Consider the following 15,024-nt stretch of genomic DNA (forward strand, 5'->3'; position numbering starts at 1 on the left):
ATTGTATTCTGTTCTTGAATCAGTAATGAACTTTATTCAATTTGATTCATTCATTTCAGTTTAAACAAACATTTCAATTGACAGTGAGGACCAACTTGAATTAATCATAACATGTAAAAAATACACCGGTAATTCCACATGTCCGTCAAGGTATAAAACTGTATTTCTCATGACAATAAGTTGAAATAATTTTTTTAAATATTTCATACAATGGAATACAAAAGAAATTGCGAGTTGACGATGGCGTCAGTCCCCTCTTTTCCACACAGACAAGGATTACATTTAACGGTTTTCTGAAATTAAGCGAATCTATAAAATGCCATAATTTTCTTATTTCACATCCAAATTTCCAAAATCACGGTTCAAACGTAGACATCATTAAACCTAGCGACATAGTAAATGTTGGATCTCTTATCTTCCCTTTGTCATGTTTGTAGAAAGATAAGTATTCGTGTGATAAATGAGGTTTGCCTTTCTGCATTGGTCAGAATCTGCGGGTTTGTTGAGACAAGTTAAAAGGGTTTTGATTCCGAAAGGATAAAATAAATTTAAGTCATGTCCTATTGTGGGTAGTTTTTTTTCAATACACGCTACATAAAAGGACGCGTGTCCTTGAATTTTGGATTCGTTGATGTCTAATATCATAACTTTGCAGTGACCTGAATAATTTTGGTCAGTTCCTCGCAAATTTGAGGACCCTTAATTGTTAATATTTTTTTCTGCTGACCTATAGCTGTATAATCTAACAGGTCAAAGTATATTATATAAAATTCTTTAATCTACACGAACTGCATACACCAGGGGCGTTGCTAGAATAGACAAAAACGAGACGAGATATTTTTTTTGCTGCATACTTTTCAGGATCCTCGGTGCGATTCTTGGGGTGGGGGTACTTAAGTTATAATGAAAAAAATCACTCCAAATTGAAGATCGTTTTGGTCCTAAGAAATAACAAGCAAATAAGGGTTTCAACACAAAATATTCGTCCTTTTACATGCATTTCTCAAATTTTACACACATACCAGAATTTCAGGGGTTGCTGCCTATGGAAACGACAATTTAGATTGAAGAAAAAAACGCTTACCAGCGTTCGCTCATTCCACTCGCTCTTAAAGGAGAATGAAACCCTTGAAACCAGCTGAATCCATATCAAAGAGAAAAATCAAAGAAACATATTGTTGAAAGTTTGAGGAAGATTGAATGAATAATAAGAAAGTTATGAGCATTTGAATGTCGAGATCACTAATGCCATGTAGATCCTCCCATTGGCAATGCGATCAAGATCTGTGATGTCACACACGTACAACTCCCTCATTACTTTAGTACTTATTTCACTTATATTCTCACTTTTATAGAGTCTATCACAAGGTGAGGTGTTCTCTTTATGAGAGGACAAGTACAGAGGTTTCACGACATTATATCATTGATGAATCGTTTGTCATATGATTAGAATGAGCAAAAAGAGATGTTTTGGGGTATATTTTCAGTGTCCAAAAGGGGAGAGTTGTTCATCTGTGACACCATAGATCTTGGTCGCATTGCCAATGAGAGGATCTCCGTAGCATTAGTGATCTCGACATTCAAATGCTCATAACTCTTCTATTGCTAGTCCTATTTTACTCAAACTTTTGTTGATCTTATTCTTTGATTTTTCTGCTTTCACAAAAGCTAACTTGCTCCAAGAGTTTCATTCTCCTTTAACCAAAATACCCTTCTGCTTCATCTCTCTTTTTATTTTTTCCTGGTCCATTTTAGCAACTAATTATTCAACTTTGTTATCATAACGACCATGATTCGATGAATGTAAATATATATAATCAATTGTATTTAAGTGACATTCGAATCATTGACAATTCACTGTAAAAAAATATTGGGTAGAATTTTTAGCAACACGAGGCTAATTGTGTCCAACCAATTTGGGGGCAGTATTTTACCCAGTGCCGGTGTCATAGGCGATTTGGACCGGCCAGTCGATCAGGGCCGGAGGTACTAATCGACGGCTCTTTTACCCGTCGATTAGTACCGGATTTTGTTGTGTGATGCGATCGTCATAGTCGATTTGTTCCGACCAGGCGATTTGTTCCGATACGCTGTTCATGCACCATTATCACCCCTACAGCAAGAATGTGATATTCCAGTCGTCCTTTTCAACCAATTGGCTCCTCCAAGTCAAACACACCCACAGAACAGATACAGTTGCCGATTTGAGAATCTAAAGTTATTTAGGGAGTCATATGCATTTTTAGCACTCTTCCAATTACATAGTAAACATCCGGGGACGGCTGCTTTGTGGAGCCATGAAGCCCTATTCACATTGTGTGCTCCCTTTGTGCCCCAGTGCTATTCGGGGTGTGAACTTATATCCACCAATATGGCTGGTTTGTCTTGGTCTTCATAACCAAGCAAGAAATAGGATGAGATTGGCGCGCTATGGTGATGGGGGGGGGGGGGGGTAAACACTGCTGCATGCTCTTCGAACCCCCAAAGTAATCAAGTAGAAATCAAAATGAATGCATCAATACAAGAAAACTAAGTCCAACAATAAGGCTGCCAAAAACACAGGGAACTCTCAGTGACACCTCATATGAGACACACACTATGCGCATATATATATATTTTTTTTTTGGGGGGGGGGGTGTGGGGCACGGGACCTGGGTAGTCAAAAAAGGAGGAAATATATGAAAATAAAAGGGAGAGAAAAAAACGTAGGAAGAAGAGATCGCAAAAAATGGGGAAAAGTATATGAGAAAAGGAAAGAAGGAATAAGGGGGAAATGAAGGGGGAAAAGAGGGGGAGATGAAATAATAATAATAATAAAAGAGCGTGCATGGGCGCGCCACCAAACTGACCTTAAGCTCGAGGGAGGGGGTGCTTTGGCGCGGATCCAGGGGGGAGGGCACACCCGGCTCATGCCTCACCAAGTTTGAGAGCCAAAAAAAAGTCAAAAGTACCGTATATGTGCAAGTGCTAACCCTTTTTTAAATTTTTGCCTGTCAAATTTTTCTGGACAAAATTGCCCCCCAGGAAATTCCTGGATCCGCACCTGGCTGGCATTATGTAGGCCCTATATATATATATTTTATTTAGAAGTGAATGAATGACTCAAAATTGGTTGTATAGCTTCTCATTGGCGGCGGAAGCCAAAAAAATTAGGGGGGGGGTCTACCTGGAATTTATGGTTGGACACAGGAAAAAAAATTGACAAGCAAAAAGAAAAAAGGTGAACAAACAAAATTTTAGGGGGGACCACCTAAATTTAGGGGGGACGCAGGAACGAAATTGACAAGCAAAAACAAACAAACAAAACACTCAAATTTAGGAGGACATGGACCCTCGCCCCCCCCCCGCTTCCGTCGCCTATGTACTTCTTAATATCACTTTAATTGCAAAAAGCTTTCGATCAAAGCTTGGCACAAGAAATAAGCTACAAGATTTGTATTGTCATTTCACTGATCATTGAAGTATGAAACACCAGCGACGTTCTGTCCGCATGTCATTTCTCACGCTATATATTTTACCAAAAATATAGAAATATGAAGACAGAGGAAAATAATCAGGAGCGGCGGGGCAAATTTTAAAGTGGGAGAGGGACACAGGGGAAAAAGGCAAAAAGCGCACATAAATATGAAGAACAATTAAAAAAAATAGTATACTATCTACCCCAGTGGTGCAATGAGGCAAAAGTTTGGGCCAGACATGGCGTACAACGCAATTTTTTTTTAAAGGTGCGAGCAAAATTTTGACTGTTTAATTAAAAAAATATATAATTTGTGATGTATAGATTTTGACGTAATATGCAGACAAGGGATGTGTTAGGAATGATATGAATCTCTTCGCTTTAGTACCAGCCTGCTTTAACCAATGCGAGATATCCTCGCATTGGGAAACAAAATCACGAAACATGTTTTACAATAAAAAAAAGGTTAAAAACAAATACCGGTATATCGTCGTTAGGGTACACCCTACTCCTAAAGGAGACGTGGTACAGTGCGGTACCGGGCCGCGTCGTATCGTGTCAACTGTCCAAGCAGTGCAGCGCTGCACGTGCGCAAAAAAAGGTACCGGTACCTAACGTACGAGGCTGAAATACCTCTTATCTAGATGTACCAACATTTTTAGTTTTAGACCGAATTATATAAATAATTGGGATGAAATTACATAAAAAATCACACCAATATATATTTTGAAACATTTCACCAAAGCAGATATTTATATATATTTACTACATTTACTACATTCTGACGAATACGGAACCAAACGGCGGCTCTCCTGTCGTTTCGGCAAAAATTTCAACCAGTCATTTGGATCCGGGGGGCCCGATCGACTAGTCGTTTTGTACTGGCGGTACTAATCAACTAGCCGTTTTGGACCGCCGGTACCCGGGCCAAAAATCCTATGACACCGGAAGCATATTGTCCAGTAAGGTTAAATATAAGCAGCAATTAATTTAAAATGGGCAAATTTTTCATCGCACTGGATAAATAAGAAAATGCCCAATGTTGGTTGGACACATAATTACCCTCATGGAGCACTCTTACTCAATATTTTTTTTGAGTGCATGTAATTCAGCATTTTGGGCTGCTTTGTGTAATTCATTGAAAATAAAATAAAATTGTACCATGTCTACTGTAGGCCTATTTTCGTAAATAGTGATTTTGTAATCTTTTGGCAAAGTTCACAGAAGAGTTAAGGGCATATGCTATTATGAACGGGGGACCGTTTCATGAAAGTTGTCAGCAATGACAACTTGTCTTTCTCCTACAGTTAGTACAGTCAGAGGTAAGTGCCTCTCAGCCAATCAAAACAAAAGGATTTAACTGACATTGTCAGCACTGACAATTTAGTCAGCGCTGACAACTTTCATGAAACAACGCCAGGTCTCATTAAAAAAAAAGTGCTGTACTTTGATTCATGCTATTCATTTGGATGAAAGAAAAATGTACCCAGGAAGAAAAGAAAATGCCGATGTAAGAGTAAGCATCATTCGTAAAACTGACGTCATCTCCAATTTTGCGATATATTTACCAACTTCGTCGATTATGCACAGAGAAACAAATGTGAGTACGCAGCGCGCTCCTATAATTCGCGTACTCGGTCGCAAAATTATGTAACCCTGCGCATGCTCGTATAAAGCCCTGCCTCTTTTCCGCATCTTGACTTGGAGAAAATTCTCATGCACCGTTCAATGTCCAAGTTGTTGGCGCATGGAGGCAACCGTACTCTCTCCTGTAAGGTCCGCCAACGCTTCTCGGGTAGCATTCATGAATTTATCGTCTAGAAGGAGGTGTCGAAGTACCGGTTCATCGACGTCTAAACACCGCGTGGCCAAGTCCGCAGCGACATCGTCCGCACTGCGGGTTCTCTCCATGTCAGACAAGTCGCGATTCAGTCCAAGAAGCTGGCGGAGTTCGATGTCATCTACCGTTTTGTCGTTTATCAGTTTCTTCAAGTCATTTTGTAGACTATCCAAAAGCCCGGTAGTGATCGGGCCTGGCTCCACTAGACACACCCTATGAATAAAAAGGAAACAATGGATAACGTATGATAACACCTTGAACACACAATTTGTTTACAATTTACATCGTTTTCCGTTGGTGAACACTAGCTGATGCCTACAAATTTTCAAGTCAAACTCACATTCTATTGATACACAGAAATGATCTCATAAACGAATTTCTTGAAACACTTACTCTTCTATTATGCGCAGAGAAAGCCCAATGTTCAAAGAGGACGCTATATACTAGAGGGGTTTCCAGACCTGTTAAAACACTTTAATATGACATCATGACCTATAGCAACTGGTTCTGAAGTCTGAACGGCTTTCAAGAAGAAAGTTCGGTTAATGATTGTAGGCAAGTCCCCTGCTCCAACCTACATGTCCCGATGTCCGGTAGGACATTTTCTCTTTGGTACCATCGTTTTCTGAAGCAAAAGACATTGAAACCATCTTTTGGGTAATCTATAATCCTCACCTAATGCTGAAAGCTCTTACGCTGGATGCCAGAGCTTCGAAGAACCCCTCAACACCGAACTTTGTTGCGCAGTAAAGATCGAAGTATGGCCAAGCTGCAAATGGAAAAGGAAATAAAAGAACAACAGGTCATTTGAATTAAATGGAAGGGAGGGGGAATATGGATTTTCATGGATGCGATACTGCATGTATAAGCGTTTGTAGAGTGAAGAACACGTAGAATGATACACAAAACAACATCGCTACTGGTAGAAAAGCGGTAATGAGTGCGCGTCGGGTAACCGGTACGCGCATAAAAAGTCACGTGGAATGCTAGTGCGAGCTACCGCCCGTCTTTCAGCAGCGAGTGAATGAAAATGAATGCTTGAAAGGAGAGGGGTGGGGAAGAATGGGTATATATCATTCTTACCTTGCCTAGACATGTCACTCGATACAACGACAATTCTACCCGCTCTTCTCTCTTTCATGTGAGGCAAGACCGCCTGAGCTAGTCTTATTGGTCCGATAGTGTTAACGCTGAAAATTTTGTCGATCTGCTCCCGCGTGACCCTTTCGGGAATTTCAACGAATCCTACTCCAGCAACACTGACTGTAAAGCGGGAGAAAGAGGAAAGGAATTCAAATAAGGTATTATAGAATGTTAAATCTAATTTAACGAAAAAGTAAAGATGGATGAGAAATGGCGCACTGGCTAATTACTCGAAATATGAACGTTCTTATTCCCATGTCAACATGCAGGAACCTATCGAAAAACAGCTTTTGCTTAATATGTCTTTTCGTGTTGAAATAAATAAATGAAATGGAATGTGGAAACAGGGGAGAATCCTTCGCATACTATCACAATTATGAACTACTACACCTCCTCCTGGGAGTCAGCGCGGAGGATTCTCTTTTTTTTTTATCGGGGGGGGGGGGGGGGGGGGAGGGAATAAAAGATAATCCTCAGCGCTGACGCCAATGTACCTCCTAATTTCACTACTACTACTACTACTACTACTACTACTACTACTACTACTACTACCACTACTACTTCTACTACTACTACTACTTCTACTACTACTACTACTACTACCACTTCTACTACTACTACCACTTCTACTACTACTACCACTTCTACTACTACTACTGATACTACTAATACTACTACTACTATACCACTACTACTACTACTACTACTACTACTACTACTACTACTACTACTACTACTACTACTACCACTTCTACTACTACTACTACTACTACTACTACTACTACTACTACTACTACTACTACTACTACTACCACTTCTACTACAACTACTACTACTACTACTACTAGTACAACTTCTACTACTACTTCTACTACTACTACTACTACTACTACTACTACTACTACTACTACTACTACTACTACTACTACTACCACTACTACTTCTACTACTACTACTACTACTACTATTACTACTACTACTACTACGACTATTTCTACTCACTGCTGTTTCCGACTACTATATACACTTCGTTTATCCCATCCACAATTTTGATTGGAATGTATTTTTAAGTTTAAACATGCCCTTCTGGTAATAAATCGTTTGGACATTAACCATGTTAAAGGGGAATCCAGCTTTGGCCATAAAATGTTGTGTTGGGAAGGAGAAAAATAAATCAAACAGAATGGTGAAAGTTTGAAAGAAATCGAACAAGCAATAAGAAAGTTATAGCTGCTTTAAAATTGAGATCACTAATACTATGTAGATTTCAAATTGGCAACTGGGTAAGTAAATTATGATAAGGGGCAAGGACAACTTTCTCATAGGCCATGTACTTTATTATCAGGGATTTGTGGTTTTCTCCTATAAGTACCCATTCCCCTGGGGCAGTAATCTAAATATAACCCAGGTAGTATATTGTTTTATGTCCTCATGAAAGAAAAATATAATTTGAAATAAAACTTTTGGGAAAAATGAAATTTTAGCCATAATATGTATTGGAGTACATGGAAGAGTAATCCTTGCCTTACATCACTATGACATCCCATATGCGGCCAATTTGAAGTCTCCATGGGGATAGTGATTACCAATATTTACAACTTATAAAAATTCATAACTTTCTTGTTGTTTGTCCAATATTGTTTAAACTTTAAGCTATCAACTTGTCTGATTTTTCTTTTCCTTATAAAATTAAGTTTTTATTTGGGTTGAATTCCCCTTTAACTGTTTTGAATTGAATTTGGCTAGTATGAGGTCTTATCGTTGAGGCCACTTACTTAATATATCAATCCTGCCATGTTCCCTAATGACGTCACGAACTACGTCGGAAATGTTGGTATCGTTTGTAACATCCAACTCCCTTATAAAAATTGTTTTATTCAGGGAGCCCTCTACGGCGGCCACTAGATTCGCCTTTTCCGACATGGCGATGACGGTGGCTATGACGATGTAATGCTGATCTATGTCCAGAGCAAGACGTTTGGCTGTCGCAAGACCGATGCCTGCTGAACACCCGGTCATAAGAACTATTTGAGGAGCCATTGGGATGTAGTGAGTCGGTCAAACCTATATTATTTAGGCATAAATAAGAACACAGAGATAATAACGGCACATACGACATGTAGAAGGAGGGAGAAGGGGGGGGGGGGGGGGGTGAAGAGAGAAGAGAGTGAAAGGAAAAGAGAGACATATAAAGAGAGGGAGAGAGAGATTGATGTAGGTATGTGTTGGTGGGGGGGGGGTGTATGTTCTTCCGAGGCTCCAGTCAGCTAATGATATTTTCTTTTGATATAACTCTACCTTTTCTCCATGATATATATTCTGTTATTGAAGGTACAATGACGTCATGAAACGATAGAAAAGTATTTCTAACCTATTTACCGTTCAACTTTATAGTTTTACACAAAGATTGGGCAAATAAAGCTATATCTATAGATTCAAAGACTTTTGAAACCACTAATTTTGATGACGATGACTAATTAACGCACCGGCCCCGAGTCTGTCTGATCGTTACACAAAAGTGAACATGACTGTATACGGATTCTTTATTCATTGCTTTTAGCACACCGAGCACTCTTTTGGTTATTTCTTTAATTCGCCATATACCAAACATTGTTCTTTCATGCTTGATTCAACAGATTTACTGAATGCAGAAATCTTTGAACCCCAACGTAAATACATACAGCTAACTAATTTGATAATGCTTTCAAGAAAATAGTTGATGTGTGAATATATGGGAGGATGTGTGTGTTTGAGGGGAGGGGTGATATTGATGTTTGATGGTAAGAGTCCGGGCGTATTTTTTTGGTGTGTGTGTGTGTGTATTTGAGTTTTGTCAGACGTGTATCAGTCAGATATGATTATTTACGTCTGGGACCGACCTTTAACGTCACCATCCGAAAGACGTGACCAGGGCTCGAACCTCGAACCTCTGCATCAATTTGTAACTTCCCCGCATAGCTTGGATTACAGGCGCACGCCACAACGCCCAGTTTACAGGCTACACGGGCCTATTAACATTGGGAAAGCAAGAGATATTCATTCGAGCCAACCCATTGCTATTTTTTTTTATTTTGATATGGCTGATTGACAAATTGTATGCATATGATTGTCCATCTAACACTGATTCTATTTTTGGTAATTACTGAACTTCCTTTTCCCAAATTGGGAAGAAATATCACCAATGTTGGACTATATTTTGACTGGCGGAAGGATTAGGGCTATTTTGCTGTTTGAGGTGATGAATCTGCTCCCCCGGCGGTGTCTTCAAACACGCCAATTTATTTTCAAAATGAGCCGGTCGAGGGAACCTTTTCTGGTCAGATATGGATTGCCAGATATATATCCTATCCACTGGTAGTAAACATTCGACCCCCGAATTTCATCCTTATTTTTTATGAATTTTTTAAAGTGCCAATTTAACACACGAGTCTATGGGGAATGAATTGTGAGACCTGTAATCCAAAATAGGGGAAAATCTCAGTTTTCAGTAAGTTGATGAAATATGTACTAAAAATTGTCAAATATACTTAATTTTCACTAATATCCACATTTCAATCATCAGGAGATGCAGTATGGTGGGAGAATTGGGCTAAGCAGGCAGTAAGCAGGTAAGTAACTGATCCATCTATCCATTCATCCAGTTTCACCCCCCCTCCCTCTCTCTCTCTCTCTCTCACCCCATCCCCTCTTTCTCTACAATATGATATTGTAGAGAAAGAGGGGATGGGGTGAGAGAGAGGGGGGGGGGGGGTATATATTGATATTTAATACTCTCTCTCATATTTCTTCCTCATTCTCTCTCCATATTAATATAATGCACATTAACTGCAAAAGAAAAGACAAATGTTTAAAGCATGCATACAGTACACATTGCTTTATTGTTTTCTTATTATTCATTTGCAAATTATTTAAGTATGATGAAGGACATTGCGTTGGGTCCTCTAGCACCCAGTTATGATCAGAAATTGTACATCTTTATACCTCCATGTTGCTAAGTATATCTGCTTGAACATTGCATTCATTTACGGGGATACAGTAAGGATTGTTTAAAACACATATAAACATGTACATTTATGGGCTCCATTAAATGAGTCATTACCAAATACATTGGAATTATTGGTGCAATTTTTTTGTTATAATGTGAGTATGGAGGTGTAAAGGAATAGCAAGGAGGCTGAAATAATAAAAAAAGAAATACACGTGAGATATTACAGGCTACACGGGCCTATTAACATTGGGAAAGCAAGAGATATTCATTCGAGCCAACCCATTGCTATTTTTTATATTTTGATATGGCTGATTGACAAATTGTATGCATATGATTGTCCATCTAACACTGATTCTATTTTTGGTAATTACTGAACTTCCTTTTCCCAAATTGGGAAGAAATATCACCAATTTTGGACTATATTTTGACTGGCGGAAGGATTAGGGCTATTTTGCTGTTTGAGGTGATGAATCTGCTCCCCCCGACGGTGTCTTCAAACACGCCAATTTATTTTTAAAATGGGCCGGTCGAGGGAACCTTTTCTGGTCAGATATGGATTGCCAGATATATATCCTATCCACTGGTAGTAAACATTCGACCCCCGAATTTCATCCTTATTTTTTATGAATTTTTTAAAGTGCCAATTTAACACACGAGTCTATGGGGAATGAATTAGGCCTGTGAGACCGTCAGTATTCCCGCCATCGACATAAGAGGGCGCATTATCACCAACAGGTCTAGTTCGAGATGGGGGGGGGGGGGGGGGTCAATTAACCAGACTTTATTTAGGATTTGGAAAATCCCATTGATCTAGTCTATGTAACACTTAAAAAACTATATCTGAACCGACAATAATGTTTGAATAAAGACCCATTGACGTAAAGGTTATCACTACACAAGGGGTAGTGCAGATTGGACCTAGTTGTTTGGAAGTGCCCTTTCCCAAAGCTAACATAGAGGGCACATGTCTCCCAATCTCTAATCAGAGCCAATCCACTCATCTTCCCTGGGGAGGGTCCAACAAGGTCCAATCTGGACTACACAAGGGGATGACATTCCGCATTAAACGAAACACACAATACAGATTTTGGCATGGATTCGTGCCTGAGCAGAAAGATATCGATATAATGAAATTGATATTAAGTTAAAAGTCCCTTAACAGTCATTGTTCACTCCAACCCCAACAACCGTTTAATGATCCGAGCAAGTTGTATAGTTTCATTTTAATAAATACAATACAATTTCAGGCACATCAAGGCATAGTATAATAAATTCCACCTAAACCCCTTTAGTAAAGACTTTGTAAAGTTTTCTTGTCAGTCGCCCATCTTATATGCCTATTTATGGCGTAATAATCGATGTGATGCGATGCGACACGAACAGGGGTGACATAGACCTAGAGTAAAGGTGAGCGGGACTCATGACCACAAAGGATGATAATATATTTTCTTATAAGAGTTCCAATTTCTTCCTTTCCCCCCTTTGTCTTCCTTTATTCCCCTACTTCACTACTTAATACATCACGGAAGGGGGGGGGGTGTGGCCAAGAGGGGCAATACAGCCCCATGCACTGCCATGTTTCGTACAACCCATGTATGTACGACTGTACATACCAATTCAGGAGATAACAAGGAATAAAGTCCAGGTATTGACCGACAAAGAGACAGACACTCATTGGATTCCCTATATTACTGCCATTGTTATCTGAATAATCATTCTCTTCACATTTGTGTTTACTATGATGACCCCAGTGAATTATGTTGTGGTTTGAAAGAAGCGGTCCGTGTTGTTACACAATATACAGAAGATGAAACAAACAAACAAAACAATTAAATCCTGGAAAATCAATGTGCATTTCTGGACCACTATTGGTAATTGTGGTTCTGTGTTCAGTGGGGAAAAGTATACATTGTTTTAAGAAAGAGACAATATTTTATATGATTGCTTATCATTTATACTCCCGTTACCCCCAAGTTTCCTACTACTGAGTACTATATTCCACAGAGACATATAGCACACAGCGTGTAGAGTTTGTGTACCTCTATTGTTATTGATATCATTAATTATGTGTGAGTATTTCAGTAATGAAAAAAAAATCGTCTGCTTCTCACTTTTGCTGCTCCAAATCCGGAGCATGTTGATGGGAAGACATATTCCTTTACAGAACATCAACAATAATAATAATAATAATAAAAGACTATGAAAACTCTTTCTTTGTAAATGATCAATACGCCTTCGGTGTTCGCTATTGTCGGAACACCTGCATGTCCTCATTAAAATGCACGTATAGTGTAAGGCTTTGGTCCATCTCTTTGAAGATCCATTGGCAGTGTAAAGAGTGTCTAAAATCTCCATGCGTGCAAATGATTGTTGTTCCCCTTATATTGCCGTATCCTTACAATGGTTTAAAAACCATTGCGACTCATGTCAAACATAATGCTGGGCACTGTGTGAATACAGTAATCTATAGTCTTTCCGCAACAATATGCCTTACACTCGGCGTACTATCCCCTCTTTGCACCTAAATACCGTCTACTAGTAGTATAGTATGGTGCGGTATGCCGAACCCATGATCAATTGGGTAAAGCAAATTTTCTGATTATTTCATTTTTATGTCTATTTCGAATAATAAATATGGATTTTATGCATGATAAACAATCAATTATTATGGTAAACTTACCAGTCTTGAGTCAGATCGACAATAGATTAAATCGTACGTACGGAAACACGATTTATACATGAATTCATGTATAGTACGTCCCTCAATATACCTGCACATAATGCTGTGCCCGGATAAGTGTTTGGGTTCTTCCGGTTGCAGCCAGGCCCCTGGGAACGGGCCTGGGGAAACGAGAAAACTCGTTAAGGGGTCATATTCTAGCGACAACTTATTTGGGGGCCAAAATGTGCAAATGAAGCCCGTGAAAAACTTGTTTAGGGGGTATTTTGCAGAGAGAGAAAAACTCGTTTAGGGGGTGTTTGGAAACAGTTTGTTCACGCAGGTGTAGAGCAATACATTTACTGCCCCCGGGAACGGCGCACAGGCGCGGGGACAAATGAGGGGGGCCGAGGGGCCTTGCCCCCCCCCCCCGCTCACAAAAAAAAGAAGAGGAGGGGGAAAGAAAGAGAAGAAAAAAGAGAGAGGAAAAGGAGGAAAGAAGAGAAGAAAAAAAGAGGGGAAAGGAAAAGAAGAAAAATGAGAGAGGAAAATGGGGAAGAAAAAGAAATAAAAAGCGAGAGGAAGCGGGGGAAAGCATTAAAAAGAGAGGAAAGGGGGAGAAAGAAGAAAAAAAGGAAAAAGAAAGAGAAGAAAAGAGAGAGAGGAAGAGGGGAAAGAAGATAAAAAAGTGAGAAAGAGGGGGAAAGTAAGAGAAGAAAAAGGGGAGAGAGGGAAAGGAAAAGCAGAACAAGTATATCAAGTATATAGAAAGCGGGGGAAATAAAAACAGAAGGGGGAAAGAATGTTGTTGGCCGGGGCACCGATTTGATGTTTGAACTAGGGGGGGGGGGGGGGGGACCGAATCGATGTTCGAACTAGGGGGCGCCAAATTGACGTGCAAACTAAGAGGGCGCCAAATTGATGTTCGAAGTGGGAGATGGCAAATGAATGTTCGAGTTAGAGGGGCCCCAAAGTGATGATCGAACTAGGGGGAGGGGGCGCCGAATTGATGTCCGAAATATGGGGCGCAAAATCGATACTCATGCTTGGGGGGGGGGGGGGTGCCTAATTCATGTTCGAAATAAGGGCGCCGAATTGATCTTCAACCAAAGCAGATAACAGATTTTTTTTAAAGTGATTTTTACACATATCTATGGTTTTTTCTTTCCATGAACACATCATTAAAAAATAAAAGGTCTTCAATTGCCCTTTTTCATGTGATCACGAAATAATGAAATTCAGCATGCAATTAAGGTAATATGTTTGACCTGCGGGGAGGGAGGGGTGCTCTTATTTTAAAGGTACACAGCGTCAAAATCAGGTCAAACTTGGGCCCCTTCCCTACGAAATGCTAGATCCGAGCCTGATGGCACCCGTCGAGTTAAGATCGAACTGGCGTCCCTAACTTGGGGTCAACAGGGCGTCCCCTTATTTCCTGTCAATTTTGCCCCCTAAATTAAACATATATTTGACATCCCTTACTTTCGGGTTAATTTGGGGCCCCTGCATGTTCTTATTTTTTCTTCCACGATGTCCCCTTTTCTGCTTTCCCTCTTGCTCTCCCTGTTTCCCCTCATATCTGCCTCCTTCTTCCCCCTCCCCTTTTCCATTTTCTTCTTCACTTCTCCAATTTTTTCATTTTTTAAATTCCCCTCTATTCTCTTTAATTCCCCTCACTCTTCTTCTCCCTTTCTTTCTTCCTGAGTTTCTTTTTCTCTATTTCTTTCCATTTTTTGTTGTTGGGGGGAGGGGGGGGGGGGGGAGTCCCACTTCTCCCAACTTATTTTCAACTAATCTCGGGTTTAAAATGGCTAATGAAGCTTGTACATGTATGTTTAGCTGTTTTTTTTTATACAAACTGATACACGAGTAAAATTATGCATAGCAAGGGCAAAAAGGCATCTGTATTAATATAAACAGCTAGGTGAAAGCACGCA

The 15,024-nt window shown here is 39.7% G+C and overlaps 1 protein-coding gene across 1 annotated transcript; it reads right to left on the reverse strand.

The window, feature by feature from the left end:
- Positions 1–13,245, reverse strand: LOC129281087 (retinol dehydrogenase 8-like). The gene is made up of 5 exons (XM_054917076.2): positions 13,109–13,245; positions 8,216–8,504; positions 6,381–6,560; positions 5,973–6,066; positions 1–5,510 (listed from the first exon to the last, which is right to left on the reverse strand). Exons 2-5 carry the CDS (start codon positions 8,478–8,480, stop codon positions 5,183–5,185), a joined length of 867 nt encoding a protein of 288 aa, XP_054773051.2. The 5' UTR covers positions 8,481–8,504; positions 13,109–13,245; the 3' UTR covers positions 1–5,182.
- Positions 13,246–15,024: the final 1,779 nt, after the last annotated feature.

Source organism: Lytechinus pictus, chromosome 17 (genome assembly GCF_037042905.1).
Source record: "Lytechinus pictus isolate F3 Inbred chromosome 17, Lp3.0, whole genome shotgun sequence".
In the NCBI taxonomy this organism is placed as follows: domain Eukaryota; kingdom Metazoa; phylum Echinodermata; class Echinoidea; order Temnopleuroida; family Toxopneustidae; genus Lytechinus; species Lytechinus pictus.